General features: G+C 38.1%; 1 protein-coding gene across 5 annotated transcripts in view; it reads right to left on the reverse strand.

Moving 5' to 3' along the window:
• The window catches only part of KCNIP4 (potassium voltage-gated channel interacting protein 4), a 1,193,829-nt gene that overhangs the window by 111,434 nt on the left and 1,060,649 nt on the right, over nt 1-21,746 (reverse strand). For all 5 annotated transcript variants that reach the window (XM_047719004.1, XM_047719007.1, XM_047719003.1 and 2 more), the window contains one exon: nt 6,718-6,842. In XM_047719004.1, the coding sequence (XP_047574960.1) occupies nt 6,718-6,842 (125 nt within the window). The remainder of the gene's footprint in view (nt 1-6,717; nt 6,843-21,746) is intronic.

The following is a 21,746-nucleotide window of genomic DNA, read 5'->3' on the forward strand; positions in this document are numbered from 1 at the left end:
GGTTTGAAAATAAAATTAAATATTCATAATTGCTCATTGTTAGGTAAAAATAATCTGTAGTATACATATATTAACAAACCCATTTGTGGCAAAAGAATCCCTATGCAAACACATAAGTACATGCACATAAAAATACCCAGGAGAATAAAGAAGAAAGTTAAGCATACTTATCTTCAGTGAGGCGTCATGGGGAGTTGATTGTAGATGAGACACTTACGTGTTTCAATTTATGTCCCCCATATGATTTCAAAAATTTAGCATGATAATTAGTTGAAAATAAAAAAATAAACAAAAATCATCCAAATGCCACAGATTATATTTAACAAACTCTTGTGTAACGTACTTCAAGATGACATTCCAGAATTCCAGAGTTCCAGAATGTTCACCGTGATATCAGTTACTTCTGTACTTAATACAATGAGTAGGAAAGAGCCGAAGGGCTCCAATTTCTATTGAGCAAACTCTCAATGAAGGAAATTAAGCAAAATATTTTTCATCATTTTTCGCTTGTGTGGGCATTAATAGCCTGAATCTTCGAAGGAGAATTTGATGTCCAGAGAAGCTAAACCATCTGCCCAATGTAGAAAATGTCAGTTGAAAGGTTCGAGCCCTGTAAAGCACTTCTATCATGCCAGAATTTGGAGGTCAGAAGGGCAGCCAGTTTATTTGCTGAGACCTGTAGACAAACTTCTCAGAAAACTCTGCTTCTGGAAGTCTGACAGAAAATCCTGCTAGGGCATAGAAAATAACATTTTAACTCTGTTCTTATACCTTGATTTTAAAGTACATGAGTAATACTTTGCACTTAAGGGAGATCTTTTATCTGAGTCTTTCAAGATCAGAACAAAACCAATTATTACCCACCCCCCCTTTGTGATTGGAAGAGAAGATCTTAATCCCTAATTTGCTGACAGGGAGACAGAAGCTGCCAGGGATGAAGTGATTTACTGAAGGTTACACAATCAGCCTGTGAAGCCTCAAGAATAACTCTGAGGGCTCATGATAAAAGAGCAATTGCCTTATGCAATTAGCAGCTTTTTTCTCTATCCTAAACACCATATCCCGCTATTTTTCAAGCATGTGCTAAACTCCTCCTCTCTCCCATCCTACCATAAGTGGGATTTAGTGCTTCTTATATAAAGGTACTTTGTAAAAAATGTAGACCCCTATAATTTCATCCTCACTTCCCCTCATCTATTTTTAAAGATGCAGTGAGTTCTCAAACTCGTCAAGTGGTATAGGGAAAAAAAAAAAGATTTAAAACAAACAAACAAACAAACAAACAAAAAACTTTCATCTTTTGCTGGTTCTTTTGGCCACAACATCAAACCTCTTGTAGAAATCAAGAAAAAGTTTGTTGCCACTATTGGCAAAATCCCCAAGGAGAGGTCTGGATTTTAGTACAACACTGAGGGTGGGGATTAACCATGCTTGAGCTATGACCTCAGATTTAATTCAGCTGCTTCAGCTGATGGCTTCTGGGGTTGCTGTCTCCCTAGGAACACTGCTGTGATGGACACAACCTATGGTCACTCCTAGTAAGTCACATTCTTTTCAAAATCCTTACCTCAAGTGCTGGGATATACAAAGGTGGTAGGATGAGATGTCATGCCCATGACTATATTACATCATAAAATACTCTGCCTTAACAGACTAGAGAGATTCTCCCTTGCTGACTTTGAAGAAGTGAGCTGCACATTATGAGAGATTCTGTGAGAAGGCCATGGGCAAGGGACCATAGGCAGCCTCCAGGAAATGAGTGGCCTCAAAATGACAGCCAGGAAGAGAGTGGGGATCTCAGAAATACAACACAGGGATATGAATTCAACCAACAAACATGTGTGCTGGGAAGAGGATCTCAGAATCCAGAAAGAAACGCAGCCTAATCAACACCTTGATTGTAGTTTTGTGAAACTCCCTCCACAAGACCCAGTTAACTTGCTTCTGGACTCCTGATCCTCAAAACTGTGACATGATGAATGAATTTTTGAGCCACTAAATATGTGATATTTTGTTACACATAATTAAAAAACCAATACAGACATCCTTCGTTTTCAGGTAGAAAGGATATTAACACTTAGCATTTTTAGGGAAAAATGATGTTACCAAGCATTAAAGTGATACCTTAAAGATATATTTGAATCTCATGGTTACTTTGATCTATTATAATTCAAAGAAGTGAAAGAAAAAGAAGCAGGGAAGGATTTGGGACAGGAAGGCACCAGGTGTCCAAAGCAAATAGATCTAACTTCTTTTAACTTCCATGTCTTACCTTAAACAATGGGAAGAATATGCTGTAAATTATTAACTAATGAAAGTAAATGTCAAAGAGGCATAGCCATATTAAAACTTAATGCCCCAGAAGACCATTCATGATCACCTAAAACTGAACTGAAGTTAGGTTTGATTTTGAACGAGAGCAACAAATCAAGTTTATGAATCATGTATATGGATATTTTTTGGACATTCCAGGTCAGCAGTTATCAAATGTGACTTTCTGTTAGCTCTCTATTAAATGTGATTTTTTTTCAATTAAGAAGTTTAGGAAAAAAAAATATTGAGCATCACCGCAGATTTAACTGAGTAAGAATCATCAGAAGTAAGATCTCTTAGCCACCTGCACACACATCTTTCAAAGGGTGGAAACCCACCAAAGACATCATTAAGTCCCAACATAGCCAGTCTAACCACTGGTATTCAAGACTATAGAACTCATCACAATTAGGTGAATTCTTTTTGTGACAGAACCACCTTATGACTAGGATTTTATGCATCTAGTTCATTGGCTGTCAATCTTAGCTGCACATTATAATTAGCTGGAGAGCTTTATAAATCCTGATGCTCAAACTTCTTCCCAGAGCAATTACATCAGAATCACCGAGCATGGTACCAACAAATTTGTAATTTTTAAAGGTCCTGGCATGGTTACAACATGCAGTTAAGTTTGAGACTGCTGACATGGAGAGAATGCCTTGTATATTTCAGCATCCTTTCTAATACATAGTTATGTAGCTCAAAATCCAGCACAATGTGTGGGAGTATGTAAGCCGTTCATGACTGGCCACTTAGATGGAACACAAAACAGAGTTTGACTATTTGGAGAGTACTATTTTAACTCCTTTTTATTGAACTTCATGTTTATTATCTTAACTCTCAAAAACAAACAGACAAAACTCAGCCAAAACAAAACAAAACTCAGGCAATGTAGGTATCAATATCCCAATTTGTAGAGATAAGGAGACACGGCCTATTGATTCAGAGAGAGCTGCCTAAACAAATAAGATATGGACCTGAAAAAAAAAAAAAAAAAAAGATATGACCTGAGTCCAAGTGACCCAAAGCTTATGATATCTTCACAGTGACTCTTAAAGTGTCTTAAAGATTAATTAAAGGTTCTTTAATTAATTCTTTAAATTGTCTTAATTAAAGATTCTTAAAGTGGTCCCCAGACCAGCAGCAATAGCATCACCTGGGAAATTATGAGAAATGCAAATTCTTCACCCCAATCTCAGACCAACTAAATCATAATCTTTGAGGCTGGAGCCCAGCAATCTGGGCTTTAGCAAGCCTTCAGTTGATTCCAAGGCACATTCAAGATGGAGAAACAGTATGCTATATGCCCCATTTCCATCAGCTGCCTACTTTTGGAGACTCAATTCATCAGGTGGTAAGAGAAATAAAAATCTGGCGGTGACTCAGTGGGAAAAACAGAGTGACAGGCTGAGAAATTTTCTCTACTATCTTAAACTTTTCTCTCACTCCCCATTTTTTTTTTAAAGATTTTATTTATTTATTTGACAGACAGAGATCCCAAGTAGGCAGAGAGGCAGGCAGAGAGAGGAGGAAGCAGGCTCCCTGCTAGCAGACAGCCCGATACAGGACTCAATCCCAGGATCCTGAGATCATGACCTGAGTTGAATGTAGAGGCTTTAACCCACTGAGCCACCCAGGCACCCCTCACTCCCCATTTTTATTAATAATCTGTGTTGGAAATGAGGAAATGTTATCAGGGATATAGCACTGTGAAAAGATTGGGGGGCTCTGGCAATCTTTACTAACAGGGGTGATTTGTCATGGTGAGCCTTTTTTATGTAAGCATGACTGTCTTAAGATGTAGGTAACTAGTTAATCCTTTTGATAAAAATATAAGGAGCTTTAAAAGGATCCATTAAAAATAAATAACCCAATTGGCTCCATGGAAATGATTTTTTGATCTTAAGAGCTTGAGGTAATTGGTGTTCAGGAAACCAAGAGTAGTTGGTTTGCATTCTCAGAGGCTAAGCTGGTTCAGATTGCTGGCATCCTGTTAAACATGAGTGCCACTGCCCTGCTTTCATGCCTCTCTTGATATATTTCATGGTATATTTATTAGAGTTGGACATTTGACTAGGGGAAGACAACCCCAAATGAAAAGAATAGTTATCTTTGATTTATCAGAGACATCAATTAATATTTTCTGAGCCAACTTTGGATGGCTTTCTTAGAAAGGAGTATGTGAATATGCTTTGGGCACATTCGGGTCTGATGGACATTGATCTCATGGCAGGATGGGGGGGGGACAGAGAAATTAATGCAGAGAGCAGAGAAATAGAGAAAGAGAAAGGAAAGGGGGGAAGTGAAAGAAAAGAGACAAGAATTGACAAGGAGAAGAAACAGAGGAGGTAGAAAGGAGGCAGAAAGCACAGGAAGAGGAAATAGAGTGAGTATCAGAAGGTAGGAAAGGGGGAAAGAGAAGGGTCCTGGAAAAGAAGGAGGAAGAGAGAAGAGGAAGAAAAGAGGACAAGTAAGCAAAGACAAAAATAAAAGAGAGCAACAAGAATGAAGGAAAATAAAAGACAAAATAAACAAATGCAGACGTCAGAACCCAGGCAATTTCTGTGAAGTGCTGCTTGGAGAAGACCAGCCTGCAGAGATGCTGCCTCTGGGGGTTGATGATGGCAGTAATCCTGATTTCAATTTGCCAAAAATGGTATGAAAGGCAGCCTGACTCCAAATGGAGAGACCTTCAGTCACAGCAGTGGAGTGATAACGTAGCCGGGATGAGAAGAGGTTGGATTAAATTCTCCTTTATTAGACAACCATTTGGTATCTGATTGTTGCTGCCAGTGGTCATTCCAGCTGGTGTTTGGTAAGTGTTTGCTTTCTCTGCACACTGGGCATCATAGACATAACTAAAATTCTCTAGCTTCATTTCCAAAGCTCTTTCTTTTCATGCATGCTTGTTTACATGTGTCATCTTGATAGATTGCACATCACGATTCCTTTTAATGAGAATCCTGTTTGTGTGGGGCAAGCGTCCATCTCCATGACATCTCCCTTCTCTCCACCCAGTCTACCCCCACCAAGGCCTGGGTATTAGCAGAGTACCAGGTTTTCAGAGTAGTAATAGGGAGAGAAAAATTTAGAAAGTCCAGGCCAGGAGACTGGTGAGAGCAGAAATGGGGTGGAAAGACCCCATGGAGTCAAAGAGATGGTGGGAGGTTGTGTGCAATATGCATGTTGGAACCCTATAAAAATATTCTGAAAAGTCAACTAGTGTTATGTATTCTCTGAGTAAACTTTTGTGTGGATCCCCAAGGAAGAGGCAGAGTTTCTCATTTGGTCTGCATGAGGTTGCAACAAGGTAGCAGTTGAGATGGTCAGATTTGAAGAGGCTGGGATTAGCAGAACTCTTTGAACACCATAGAGTCTACAGATCATGGAACGAGGGGGAAAGATTTTAGGAATCAATGCAATTTATTTTGGATCACAAGGGGCACTGTTAGTGTAGCTACCAGGTTTATAAATGTGTAAGAACATAATACATATAGGCCTATGTATGCCATTTGATGCACAATCATGTGACACTTTTAAGGATGAAATGCCTTTTTTTTTTTTTTTTAAGTAGGCACCATGCCCAACATGGGGCTTGAACTCACAGCCCTGAGATTTAGTCACATGCTCTACATACTGAGACAGCCAGGCGCCCCAGGGATGAATTGTTTTCAAATAAATTCATGACAAGTCTGTCCCTATATAGGCCAGAAGCTCCTTGAATATCTTCTCTGGCTTTTGAATAACCTACAAAATCTAGCTTAATACTAAACACATACAAAGAGTGTGTCCCTGATCAATTGTCTGAACCATGGTTGTCTCTCACCCTCATCCTCTGGTATGCACGAACTATCACTCCTTTTGAAGATGAATCACTCAGGAAGGAGAATCATAGGTTCACCTGGTTTACAAAGAACCAGATGTAAGGACTATCTACCTCAGACACTTGTGTTTAGAGTCATTGGTAGCATATTTTCTTTAGAAACTTAGAGTGACTTTTCTCCAATGCTAGGAATGGTGTTCTTTGATGGGCCTTAATCTATAGTCAAGATACAAGTCAAAAATAAGACTATCGTTCAGTAATGAAGAGAGAATTGAAGCTTACTGAAACAATGTCGTTATAGCCAAAACCAACCAAACAATACATACAAAGAACAAAATTGAGTATGCCTTTTTTCTGTACTTATCATTGTTTAACGTCCACCCACATTGTATGAGCACTGGTGTGCCAAAGGCACTCAAAGTCTAAATGGATATCGATGATATCCACATCTAGGAAAGATCCATATGAAATGTGCATATGATGGGGCCCTCACAGAACCATCTATTTTCCCTTCTTCCCTCTCACTTCTCAATGTTCTGATGAGAACAGTGTGAAGGTAAAGTCAAAAAGGAAGTTCTTACATTCTTAAATCCTCTGTAAAGAATCTGGAGTTCCTTCTTGGTAAATTTGCTCTGGGCTTCCAGAAGCTCCAGAGCCTCAGGCCGATGCCGGACGGTGGCCATCTCCAGTTCATCTTCCACGCTGTCTGTGGAGAAGAACCAAAAAGAGGCTTAAGAGCAGCCACAGGTCACTGATGCTTATACACAACAACAGGAAAACAATGAAACGTTTACTGGATATTGGTGATTTTTCCAGAGGAAGGAATCTGATACCACCTTAAGCAGTCTTTACATTTCCCAGAGTTTACATAACTAAGCGAAGACAATTCCACATAATCTTTTCCTCCCACAAACTCTAATCACTAGATATTATAAAATTAGCATTTTAAAAATGCAGTTTGAAGAGTGCACAAAATCATGAATAACCTTAAAACCTGGAATTGGTGTACATATACCAAGTATGAGTTAGAAAAATGGAACTGCAGTTTAATGACAATTAGTACTACCCTGTGTATCACAGAACTAGGAGGTAGGACTCTGCTAATACTCTCTGAGGAGTCCACTGAAATCAAATATTTGGCCTGGGCCTAAAAATAAAGCAGCTAGGTCAGGTGTTGAAGTGAGTAATCAGTGGCTGACTTGACTGGCATAAACCCAGTCTTCACGGGGACGCTCTGGATGGACTGGGCCTGGGGACATTTCTGGCTAGAACCTACTCTGCAGCAAACAGTGTCTATAGCTACAGATAAATTCTAAAACATTGTACTTTCCTTTGTGAGTCATATTTACACTTTAATTTCTCAAATGTGCTCTATGTGAAAAGAATTTGATATCCATATAAATTTGGGAAATGCTAACATAGTTTGGGACCAAAACTAGAAATTAAAGGTTTCCAGAGGATTTGCAACAAACAATTCTGTGTAACTTTGTTTAACCCAATTGACCCCATAGGGTGTTTGTCCAAGGAACTCTTCTCCCCTCATCTGGTAGTCTCTACGTATTTGCTCTGGGGTTCTATAAAGCATAGCTGGGAGCTTGTTGGAATGTATTAGGATCTGACTGCTCAGGTCTCAAAATATAGCATCCTTTATTAATTTCAGCTTTTTTTTTTGCAGTGGGGCCCCGTGGAGGCCTAAGAAATTCTTCTTGCCATCAGCCAATCCACACCTTGGTTAAGGAACTCGCCAGAAATAGAAGCATCCAGGCCCAGCCCTGAAGCCATGGTTTGCTAATTTCCATTATACTCCTTCCTCTTAGATACAGATTTCTAACTCAGATACATGAGTCTCAGAAGAGCTTTTTCTCATCATCTCTGCACCCAGGGCATACCAATGCCATGTCTCATGTATCAATTGGAAATACAGTTGCCAAAAGTCACATCATTCTGATACTCAGGGCTACCTTTCACTGACACCTGTATCTACTTCCTGCCCTGCCCCACTAAGTGCAGTGATGGGCCAGAGCTCTCACAGAGCAGGAGTTAAAAAGTTTCTGCAGAACCCTAATCCAGGGGTGTCCTAATGACTGCCTTCAAGTTTACAAAAGACCAATAATGGCAATGAAACAGGTGCTTGGAAGGGTTTGTTTGTCAAAATGGGGAAGAAGTTAAAAGCAGAGATTTGTTTTGTATTTTTCATATAATAATAGTTTATTTTGGAACAGCAAGATGGAAAACTGCAGGATAGTGATGGATGGATAAGAATAATAAAAGGGACATGAGAAGATGAGAAGGCCAAGAATAAACTCAAGCTGACAAGCATAAAATTGATGTGAAAGTAAGCGAGATATGCACCTGAAGGATGTGTAGAGGCCTACGGGTAGCTGGGGAAATGGCAGCTACACATTCACAAATTGACCTCTGGTTGGACTTTATGGGGAAAATCAAAAAAGCCCAAATGAGGCTCCTTCAATTTTCTCCTTCATTCACTAAAACATTTGAGTAGAATGGGTTGATTGTACTCAATAAGTCCTGAGCTTAGAAAGGAGGTGCTCCCTAAAATTGCTCTTGATCCAATGAATTGGACTGTGCTGTTGTTATTGTAGTTGCTAAGGCAGAAATAAATGCTCTGGAACAGACCTGATGTAAATAGATAATACCAGATAAAAAGACTCTGCTTTCTTGAAAAATATTTTCACATAAGTTTCTTTTGAATTGATTACAGTATAATTCCCTCAGCTTAAAATATTCCTCTCTCTTTTTTCTACCTGTTGAAATGTATATATCTCTTATGATCTAATTTAAATATTACTGCCTCCTCTCTGAAGCCTTTCCAGATTGCTCCACTGTGCAGAACTGGTAGCTCCCTGGACAGAGTTCTCACATACTACCTACCTCTCATGAAGTATGCAAAACATAACTTTATGACCTGTTCATGCCTGCCTTCTCCATTGTGAGTTCCTTGAAGACACAGGCAAAGTCTTGTTGATATATATATATATATATATATATATACATCCTCTGGACCTAATAGAGTCTGGAACCCCAGTCACTCAAGAATTATTTGGTGTGGGGCACCTGGGTGGCTAAGTGGGTTAAGCCTCTGCCTTCAGCTCAGGTCATGATCTCAAGGTCCTAGGATCAAGCCCCACATCAAGCTCTCTGCTCAGCAGGGAGTCTGCCCCCCCACCCCCTGCCTTCCTCTCTGACTACTTATGATCTCTCTCTCTCTATGTCATATAAATAAATAAAAAAAAATCTTTATTAAAAAAAGAATTATTTGGTGTATGAATGAATGAATGGATGGATGAATCAGTAAACAAATGATGTTGCTACTAAAGTAGCAAGGAACCCCTTGAACCTTAGTTGTCCTCTAGAAAATTATTTCTCAAATTGAGGTTTGTGGATCATTGGTGGACCTTAAATGCCTTCTTTGGATTCACATTCTCCATGCCTTGTTCTGAGAAACACAGCAAAAGCAAAACAGAGAAAATTTTAATCAGATTTTCTGAGTAGTCTTTCAATCATAGCACAACCTTCTCTAGACCCAGTGACCCTTCCACTGGAAAGAAACAAAACAGCACATTCACTCCTTGGCCTCTGTAACCACACAGCATTTTGAACCACAGCACCAACACACTTTCTTCCTCTAGCTGTCACAGACTTGCTGAGGCTGAGACTGAGACAAAAGACCTGGACCCAGAGGGTCAGTGTAATTGAATTAAGACTGTGATGGGATGAGCATCATGAGCAATACTCAAAGCACCACACTTGAAACATCTACCTGAGGACTCTTGTTTTCCCAGCTGACTAGTACCTTACTTCCTAATGACTCCTACCTGCATAAGGGCTGTTTCTATTTCTAGGAGGCTGACAGGCTCTAAAAACCTGAAATCATCAGCAATCACCAGCAGACATTAAAAAAGCAGTACCACCAAACCCAATCAAGACTGATTCCTGGAGGCAAACTCTGGAGAGCACAGCATGATTCTGCACAGGATTGAAATTCACGAGTTGACTCAGCCACCTTTCAGGAGCATGCATTTAGGGGGATTTTATTTTAAAGATTGTTAATGTATTTATTTATTTGAGAGAGAGAGAGAGAGCATGGGGAGATGGAGGGGCAGAGGGAGAAGCAGACTCCCTCCTGAGCAGGGAGCCTGAGTGTGAGGCTCCATTCCATGACCCTGAGAGCATGACCTCAGCCAAAGGCAGACATGTAACTGACTGAGCCACCCAGGTGCTCTCTGGGGGGATTTTAATACAGTGCTTAACATTTATGGAGCCCTTAGTGTATGCTGGAAGATAGGCTAGGTGCTCTACTGATAAAATTCCAGTCTTCACAGTAATTCCACAATGAGGTATAATTGTCTTTTTCTTTACACATGTGATACTCAGTCTTATTGAGGTGAAGATAGGAGTGACCAGATGTCACACAGGAGAAAGACAGAGACAGGGATTCACACCCAAGTCTCTGATGCTAAGCCTTATGTTCTCTCTACTTTGTCACATTTTGTCTCAACACCAACAGAAACAAGAATGTTAAAAATAACATATTGAATCTCCTCTCCTTTTCTGCATTTTCAAATGTCTCAGAAAAGTTGACTAGATCCATGGGTCCATTTTCTATCTCCTGCTTCCTCCTTAATCTCCTGCAGTCTGACTTCTGGCACCATTATGGGTGGAATTGTATCACCTTAAAATTTGTATGTTGAGGGCTTAACCTCCAGTATGGCTGTATACAGCTTTTAATGAGTTAATTAATTAAATGATGTTATCCAATATAATTGTCCTAATCCAATATAACTGTTATCTTTATAAGAAGAGAGAGCGACACCAAGGATACACACACGGAGAGGAAAGGCCATGTATAAGCATAGCAAGAAAGCAGCCATCATAAACCAATGGGAGAGAGGTCAATAGAAACCAATCCATCTTGATTTGGGGCTTCCAGAACTGTGAGAAAATAAATTAGCTGTTCAAGCCATCTAGCCAGTGGCATTTTGTTATGGTAGCCCTAGTAAATAGATACATCCACCTATATTCAAATAACATACAACACTCATAAAAGCGAGTCTTGTTGCTCACAGTTTGCCAGTGAACTTTGGACAGTGGGCAAGCCCCTTATACCATTTAATCTTTACAACACAATTCAAGAGAGAGATTTTCATCCCCATTTTAGGGATGAGAAAATAGAGGTTTGGAAAATCTAAGTAACTTGTTCAAGGTCAAAGGGCTAGTTAGCAAGGAGGCACACAGGTGTCTTCATCACCCTAAAGTACAATTTTTTAAGCATTCTGATGAGATTGTTAATAAAAGTCACCACTGTATAGAGAGCTTTTGCTCTAAGCGTGGCTGGGTATTATCTCTTTCTAATACTGACAAAAATGTTGTGAGAAACCCATTATTGCCCTTATTTTATAAGGAATAACTGGAGAGCTTAAATAATCTACTCAAGGTCACATAGCAAGTAAGGGACAGAGCTGGGATTTGATCCCTGGTTTTTTTAACACCAAAGAGTAAGAGCTCAGTCAATACGCTATTTTAAGAGATGGTAATATATATATATATATATATATATATATATATATATATATATAATATAAGTTACATATATAATATATATATATGTATATATATCCAAAATCCTAGGAGGAAAATAGATTTTAGGCTGTCGCTGAACCCCCGTGCCTCAGGGGAACCGTGCCTGCGTGCCTGGGAGAGATCACTGTGGTAGCAGTGCATGCTGTGCTGATTTAGAAACAAATAGAACAAGGTGCAGAAGGGATGCTATCTCAGAGCTGGAAAAACTAAAACAAAAACAAAACAAAAAGACTGTGTGTTTTTATACATTTCAGCACTGAGAAGTGTGTGTCTAAGATTAAAACCAGAACCAGGTGGGACCCTGGCCACCTGAATCATCTCTAGGCCTCTGCCAAGAGTTAACTCCGCTCGCATCTTGCTGAGTTGCTAATTCAGTGCTGCTTTTGCATCCTGAGACAAGCTGAATACAAATAGCATTTTAATTCATGTATCTTCTAACAGATTTAATTTTAATCAGACAACTAATTCCCAAACCTAGACACCCTTGAGCTTCCCAGCTGTCTCTTTTTGTTATTTGTTTCTTAGATTTAACTCTCTCAGGGCCGAGGTTGTCCTACGGCTCAGTAAATAGTCCCCTCAGGCCGTGACACAGTTTGGGCTAGAAATTGGAGTTCAAATCACCTGAGAACAACAGAATGAGTTTTAAAAATAGGCATCTTTCTCCTCTTTCTTACAACTTCTCTTCTACAGCAGAAGTTTATTATAGCCCCACTTATAATTATGCCAATTTGACTCTATCCAAGGTCAAACCATACCCTCCAGAATATAACTACAGAACATCTTGCTTTATAAACAAATATGAGTGTGAGGTCTGCCTTCCTAAAACAAGTGTTTGTATACAAGGCCTGTGATGCTGAAATAAAACCACTTTATAAATAATGTCCCTCTCCTTGGAAATTTGGTTTAGAACCCAGGCTGGGTACACAGGAGTCTGCTGCCTCTTTCCACCTAGGACTGATAAGACCACTGACTACATCAGTCCAACAGTAGTGTGCTAGTTTGGCACACTAAATGTGCTCAGTGAAAACATATGAAATCAATGAATGCCTACTATAAGCCTCCCAGACATAATAGATGTATCTACAGGAGGTCTATTTTGCAATACAGCATGACCCTTCTTTACATAGCGTATCCATTTTTCATTATAAAATATCATAAACACTATGCCTTTAAAATTCTATTTGAGCTGAAATTGATTTGCCTAGCCAAAGACTCAGCCGGCTTGACTTATATTGCTTTATCTCATTTATAAAAATACCCTTTGTATCTTTAATCCTAATGTTTATGCTTTATTAAATTGGCTTAATAGTGACTTTATCAGTGTGGCAATAAAATCGTGATGAGGATGATTCCCTCCTAATAGGCTGCATCTGATTTTAGAAGCTTGGTCCAGTGGCAGGTATTGGAGGACGGTTTGATGAATTTTGTTCTAGATTTTAGATTTACACTAAACCCCACTGGAAGATTCTTGACTATATACATTGAAGACTATTCCTAAGAATAGTCTAGAATGTCTAGAATAAGGAGATGATGCTACCGTTTGGTTAATGTTCACATCTGACCCAGCAGGACAAAGACCAAGCTGTCCAGGTGACGATTTCAAGAGCGATTGTACATGATACCAAGGCAATTTCTTTCCTCTCTTTCTTCCTACTTTGAAAACTTGTACAGGCATTGAGAGAATGCCATATACTCAGAGCATTCCATTCCTTGGCTCCAACCCTCACTGTTCCTAGAGGGGCTGGCGTTATAATCAGTCGAGGACGTTGATTTTCAGGATTAAAGAATTTGCTTAGGTTCACACCGCTGATCAGTGGGTTTGCTGGGAAATGACACAAACTTGTCTATTTTCTGTTCATTTGACTTCTCTCAGTGGAGAGTTCAAACCCAGGACAAGCACTATAAGCAACTGTTTAAACTTTGCCAACTTTAAACACTTTATCTCAAGAATCCGAAGGCCTGGGGGAACTCTTCTGACTCTTGCTGTGTGCACAGCCATTCACCTCTCCACCCACCAGGAGCTATTTTCAGGTGCACATGGAGAGTACACGAGCAATTAACTCCAAGCTGATGAAGCACAGCCCACGGGTAGAAAGCAATCAATCCATCCAAAACACTGCAGGAGACTAGCACATCCCAGACCACCCTGAATAGCTGGAACTGCCCGATTTTTCTTAATCAGATATGTGTGTCTTCAGTTCTGGTCCTGAAAGTATGTTGGGACCAAAAAAACCCTTTATTAATTAATACTGTATCCCATTTAATATTCATAGATCACATGGAAAAATGGAACGTATTTTGAAAATGGCCAGTTATTTTGAACATCTTCTGTTAGAGGTGATTGTTGGCAATGATATTGAAATTTCCATTCAAAGATAACTTGAATTACTTTGCAATTTCATGACTGGATTCAATCACTTAGAAAATATAACTACTCAGAGGAAGATTGCTGAAGCTCTCTCTCATAGCACTCATGAATGAATTGCCCCTACCTTATTTATAAACATAAATAATAACTCTACAAGTAAGCTTAGATTTTAAAATATAATCACCTAATTGGAATGCTCGTTATTAGTGTTAGCCGTATTATTACCAGAGCAAGTCATGTGTGACTCCTTATGATAGGAGCTATTACTTCATAGCTGGTAGGTTCTTACCTGCTTTTTGATAAATGAGCAACATAAAAGTTATATTACAAGTCATTATACACAGAGAGAAAATCTACAACAGAAATGCTGGGGTTTGGTAAGAAGGAGACAAGGATTATGATTGAACTTACATATCAAGATAGACCCAAAAGATTGATACTCTAGTCAGGAAAGTCAACAGCTGAGAGGGAATACAATCAAAGAAAAAAATTTTTTAAAAGGAGAAAGATAAAGAAAGATAGATGTGATAGCTAACTAAACTAAAAATGCCCTAACAAAAGAGTCTCTCCTCAAGTTTGATAGACTTTCTTTAGTTTGTCTTTAAAATCAAATAATAATAACAAATCACTTTTTATAGTATTTGCTGTGTAAGCGCTTTATTTCTATTAACTCATAAAATCCCCATCAGCACACTATGGACCCTAAATCATGTTCTACAGATGAAGACACTGGCTCAGAGAGATGAAGTAGTTTGTCCATGGTCACACAATAGCAGGCCCACAGTATGAATATGAACTCTGGATACTCTGGTTCTAGGATTCACATCATTAACTATTCTGTTGTTCTGCCTACCATAGAAGAGAAAGGAGGATAGTGTTCCACTTATCTGGAAATCATACACCCACCAAAGAATTAGGAATTTAGTAGCAAAAGGTCTCTACACAGAAAAGAGAGTTACCCTAGAATTGAATGTGGCTTTGAATCCAGCCCCTTCACCTTGTAAATTTATGTTCAGATATAAAGCCTTCACACTAGCGGTTGTAAGCCAAAGGCCATGGCACACAGCAGCAGCAGATCTGGGCCCAGACCAGGCTCTCCTTGGCTCCTAGTATGATGCTTTGCCAAATCCATGTCACAATGTCCTATCTCAATCAGAGTGTCCCCCTGCTTACCATACCTGCAATTTTAATAAGCTTCTCACTCCACTTTGGAAGCAGTTGGGGCTGGGAAAGAAGGGTTACAAACTAAAAGAAGCCCATGAGTCACAGTAATAAAACCTAACATTTGACAGTTGGCACCTTGTAGCAAACAAAATTATTTTCCCTTACATTATTATAGATAAACCTCATGATTACCCTACGTGCAAATATTCCCACCCTGCTTTTATGGTTGAGGGAATCAGGGTTGGAATAAATGTAACTTACAAAGGACATAGAAACAGGAAGCTATGAGTGATGACCTAAACCTAAATGTACTGACTCTAAAGTCTAGAAGTGACAGCTGATTGCATGAGAAGGGAGGAGGGAAAATAAAGTTGAAAAGGCACATGAGTATTTTATAGCAAATAATAATAACAAAGTAGTCAATGGCCAACTTTTGATCCAGGTCATTAGGAACAAGCTTTGTTCTCTTTACTTTGTTTCAGAAGTTAATATGCAGGTGATGCATTTTTAAAAAGTTAATTTAAAGCCTATTGTAAAAGATTAAACATATGGAAGTTGTACAATTCATTGTTTATTTATTTAGATATAACTGATACATAACATTATACTAGTTTTAGCTATATGACATAATGATTCAATTTTTGCATATTTTGCATAATGATTACCACAATAAGCCTAGGTAACATTCATTAACAAATATTAACCAGATGGATAGAAATTTTACTTACATAAAGTCTAATGTTTGATTCACAAGATGTTACTGGTCTATGTGTTGCTTTAGACAGTAAAGAGTAGACAGTAAAGAGCTGGAGTCAATTATGTAAGGAATTAAGAAGTGTTTGGGTAAGTTTTGTAATAAATTTTTGGTGTCATATCGGGGGATATTTTGGGGCTAATATCAGGGATGCCAGTAAATATTTTGCACAAAATATTTACCTGTCATGGCCATATTTAAAGTTTATTTATTTAAGTAATCTCTACTCTCAGTGTGGGGCTCAAACTCATGACCCCAAGATCAAGAGTCAGATGCTCTTCCAACTGAGCCAGCAAGGTATCCCTGTCAGGTCTATATTAAAAACAGAGCATCAGGAAAACTGAGCAGTAATCTAGGTTTTGTTATATTTTTTGTAGGTTTCAGCTAGTTTCTTGCTTCAGAGAAAACCAGATTGCTTAGCATAAATGTCAGTTGGGCATTTACCTGTGACTAGAATAAGTTAGCATGATTCTCTGTGACTTAGTTCTGCTGGATGTCCAATGCCATGAAGATGAGCATAAAATTAAACCTGATATTATAATATAGAATGACTCTGGACATAAAATGAGCAGGTACATGTGATTTGGACACAGTGAACAATCATAATATTTTTGTTATTTGTAGTAATATTAGTATTAATTATAGTGACAACAAATGCCACTCTTACAATAAGAAGAGAAGTGCCTGGGAGCCCTCATTCTAGCAAATTATTCAGTTGTTCCAACCGAATTTTTTTCTCCTGGATCTGTTTCTCAATTCTGATACTGGATGATGTGTTTGACTTCCCTAAGCCTCAATTTTAAAATCTATAAACTGGGAATAATACTCATAACAATTTCATAAAGTTGTTTTGAGAAATTGTTTGAATTATAAGCTGACATACAGTGATTAATAAAGGGCAGCAATTATGATTATTAATAACTATTGCATACTTACTAGTGAGGCTTTGTTCTAGAATCTTTAGGGTTGCGGGCTCTGTTATTATACTTCTTGAGTTTGAATCCATTTGCTGACTCTCCTTAGCTCTGTGAATTTGGGCAAGGAACTTAATCTCTCTATGCCTCAGTTTCTTCATCGATAAAGGGGGATAATAATAGGACTTACTACAAAGGCTTGTTGAGAGGTTGAAATGAAATAATGGTTAAAAAGCATTTAAAACAGGTCTTTTATACTCTTCTACTTTGGTGTGGGCAAAGGAATAAGGACCATTTTTTTGGAATGGAATCTGAAACAATAATCTGGTTTTACCGCCTATCATTTCCTCCCAGACACTGTATGACATCATATCTTGGACAGTTTGATACTCTCTGAAAAAAGCCTGCATTGTCAACTTTAATCCTTTTGTTTGCACCATCTCCTTCTACATTTATTCTCTTTGAGGCTTATCTCAGTGAGGACAGGGCTTTGCAGAGGACAAGTCTCTTCAGACTTCCATCCAGCATGCATAGTTGTCTATTTTCTGCTCTGATTGCTCTATATATCATTGACCTGATTGAATATCTGTCATTTCTTCTATGATGTGAACATCTGGAGACAAGAGAGCTATCTCAGTTATCTTGTTACCACCAGTGCCTACCATGGTTCTGGATTCTAGGGACAGTTCATCATTCATTCACTCATTCATTCATTCAATTATTTATTGAGTGCCTATTACAAGCCAGGCACTGTTCAAAGCACTGTGGACACTAGAATGAACAACAACAACAACAAAATCTTTGCTCACATAGACCTTAATTCTAGTGGAAGAGTCACTAATTCGACGTCTAAGTGGAGTTGTCAGCTGAACGGATGGATATATGGGTCTGGAGTTGAGAATCATGATCTGGGCTAAAGACATAAATGGCAGAGTCATCATCATATAAATCATACGTAAGACCCTGAAATTCAATGATATCACTAAGGGAGTAAATGCCAACAGAGAAAAGTAATTCTATCTCTTACTGAATGAATGATAACCACAGAATAAATGGAATAATGAATGTAAAGGCTTTGCATAGCATATTGTTCATCCTAGGAATCTACCTGCATGCTCTCTGCTATTATGATGATGATTTTGCTACTGACCCTTCCAACATCTGCTCACCTCAAGTAGCCATTGATTTTTGCACTGTCACTGAGATAAGTTAAATGTGATTGTATTACCTCCAGGAACACTCCCTGGATAATATGCCTACCTTCAGGCAGATTCAGAGAACACTACAATGTACCATGGAATTGTTTTCTACCCAAAGTCTCAAAATCTTTTCTGAAAGGTGAATAAGTTTCTCTGCCTGCTTATCCCCAGAACCTGTCTTTTTGTTTTTCTTCTTCTTCTCCTCCTCCTTCTTCTTCTTCTTCTTCTTCTTCTTCTTCTTCTTCTTCTTCTTCTTCTTCTTCTTCTTCTTCTTCTTCTTCTTCTTCTTCTCTCTCTCTCTCTCTCTTTTTTTTTTTTTCTGGAAGCTTGGGAACAAAGATGGGCCAATGTTTCTGTAAAGAACTTGTGCCTCTCACACTTGCTGCTCTATATCCCCTGGCAAGAAGGCAATGTGAAAGTACGAAAGTTAACTTTATCCTGCAATCTAAGCAGATAAGGTAGCAATGCTCTGTATTTTACAGACCTCGTGGAGTGTAAAATTGAGTCTGCTTGAAATGTTAGGCTCCCATTTCAGTTTTTAAAGGAAACTAGCAGAAACCGGAATTGGCTGGATTCATGTTTAGCCGAAATATTATTTCGTAGCTCAATGCTAATGGAAAATAGTTATTTATGACTCCTTTTAGAAACTGCACGAGTGACCAATCATAAAATTATTAGTAAAAGAAAAAATAGAGGAGGATTTTGTTTATCTAAATTTCTCTGTAACTGAAGTAGTTTTCATTCTACCCCTCTGGGCAAATTAACAATAAAAAAAAAAACCAGTAGAAAAACCATGTGTGAGGCAAAGATTTCATCGTATAAGTAAGCTGGGAAAAAAAGATACAACAGTTAACAACAAAGCTTGTTTCAAGAATGGTTTGTGTCCTTCAGACACTTTAAGCCAACTTATCTAAAATAAAACTATCATCTTAACCTACTTTCATGACCTTTTCTGCTCCTTATCTTGCTTTAATGCCACCATTATCTTTTTGGTAGAATCGCTTTGTCCCTTTTCTATCTTAATTCTGTACTACAAATTGTTTCTCAATGTGTCCAGTTTTATCTTCACCCTTTCTTCCAAATCTATCATCTCCCTCCCACCACTAATTTTTATTAATTTTTTAATTTGAGTATAGTAAACACACAGTATTACATTAGTTTCATGGGTAGAGCACAGTGATTTGACAAAGTTTTACATTACACTGTGCTCACCTGAAAAGTGTAGCTACCTTCTCTCACCATAACAATGCTATTACAGTATCATTGACTATATTCCCTACACCGTGTCTTTTATTTCTGTGACCTATTCATTCCATAATTTCATAACTGGAAGCCTGTGTCCCTTGTTCCCCTGGTCCCACTTTGCCCATCCTCTCCCTGCCCTCCACTTTGGCAATCATCAATTTGTTCTCTATATTTACAAGTCTGATTCTGCTTTTTTGTTTGTTTATTCATTTGTTTTTAAAAAATATTTATAAATTCCAGTTCATTAACTTACAGTGTAATATTAGTTTCGGGTATACAATATAGTGATTCACCACTTCCACACAATACTCAGTGCCCATCACAACAAGTGCACTCTTTAATCCCCACCACCCTTTTAACCCATCCCTCCCCCTCTTCCCCTTTGGTAACCATCAGTTTGTTCTCTATAATTAAGTGTCTATTTCTTGGTTTGTCTCCCTCTTTTTTCTTCTATGATTGTTTGCTTTATTTCTTAAATTCCACATATGAGTGAAATCATATGGTATTTGTCTTTCTCTGACTGATTTATTTCGCTTAGCATAACAGTCTGTAATTCTATCCACGTTGTTGCAAATGGCAAGATTTCATTCTTTTAAATGGTTGCATTACACACACACACACACACACACACACTCACACACACACACACACACACACACACACACGCCACCTCTTTTTTATCTATTCTTCAGTCGATGGACACTTGTGCTGTTTCCATAACTTGACTATTGTAGATAATACCACTATAAATATTGGGGTGCATATTTCCCTTTTAATTAGTATTTGTTATAGGTTCCACAGAAGTTAAAATATATAGTATTTGTCTTTCTCTATCCAGCTTATTTCACTTAGCATAATACCCTTTAGGTCCATCCATGTTGTTGCAAATGACGGGATCTCATCCTTTTTTATGAATATACATATATCCATCTATCAATGGACTCTTAGATAGCTTCCTTATCTTAGCTATTGTAAATAATGCTGCAATCAACATAGGGATGCATATATCTTTTTGAATTAGTGTGTTTTTTTTTCCTTTGAGTAAATATCCACTACTGAAATTATTGGATCATATGGTATTTTTATATTTAATTTTTTGAGGCATCTCCATACTATTTTCCACAGTGAATGTACCAATTTACATTCCCATCAATAGTGTGAAGAGTTCCTTTTTCTCCATACCCTTGCCAACACGTGTACTTTCTTGGGTTTTTGATTAACAGGTGGAAGGTGATGTCTTTGTGGTTTTGATTTGCATTTCCCTGATGATTAGTGATGTTAAGAATCTTTTCATGTCTGTTGGTCCTCTGTCTGTCTTCTTTGGACAAATGTCTATTCTGGTCCTCTGCCCATTTTTAAATTGGATTGTTTGTTTTTTGGGGAGGGTGTTGAGTTGTTAAGTTCTTTTGGGTATTAACCCCTTTTTGGATATATCATTTGCAAATATCTTCTCCCATTCAGTAAGTTGGCTTTTTGTGTTGTTGATGGCTTCCTTCACTGTGCAGAAGCTTTTTAATTTTGATGTGACCCTAGTAGTTTATTTTTGCTTTTCTTTTGCTTAAGGAGACGTATCTAGAAAATGTTGCTAAGGCTGATGTCAGGACATCAGCCATAGGCTTTCTATTCTGGGGTTTCTATTCTGCTTCATTGATCTAAATGTCTACTTTTGTGCTGGTACCATACCCTTTTGATTACTACAACTTTGTAGTATATCTTAAATTCTGGAACTGTGATAACTCCAGCTTTTCTTTGTCTCAAGGTTACTTGGCTATTCAGGATCTTTTCTGGTTCCAAACAAATTTTAGGATTATTTGCTCCAGTTTTGTGAAAAATGCTGTTGATATTTTGATAGGCATTACATTGAAACTCTAGATCACTTTGGGTAATATAGGCATTCAACAATATTAATTCTTCCAATCCATGAGCATCATCTTCTATCACTATCGTCTTATACAGGCCTTTTTTTGATCTTGTAAGCAGAGAAGTCTAGTGATGAAGTTTTAAACCCTCACATTATGCTATTAATAAAAGCTCTGTTTTAACAGTTAGTAATTGGGAGATCTTGGGTTAGTGATTTAATTTCCTTGCTTAGTCTCTCATCTAAGTGAGGATTGTAATTTTGCCTTCCTCACTGGTTTACAGTACATGTTTGCAATAATTCCTTAGGCTTAGAATAATGTTGTTCTCCATAAAAGTTAACTGTTGACATTGTGTCACATAGACTTTTTAAACAGTTTCCCAACTGATTTCCCTCTTGTTTTTTTTCTCCCTCAACAATTTACTTGCTTTATGACTTTTTAAAATTTGTTTTTGAGTCATTTTCTCTCTCTCAGTCTTCGTTGGTTCCTTGATAGAAACCAATACC

The sequence above is a fragment of the Lutra lutra genome, chromosome 2 (assembly GCF_902655055.1).
Source record: "Lutra lutra chromosome 2, mLutLut1.2, whole genome shotgun sequence".
Lineage (NCBI taxonomy): Eukaryota > Metazoa > Chordata > Mammalia > Carnivora > Mustelidae > Lutra > Lutra lutra.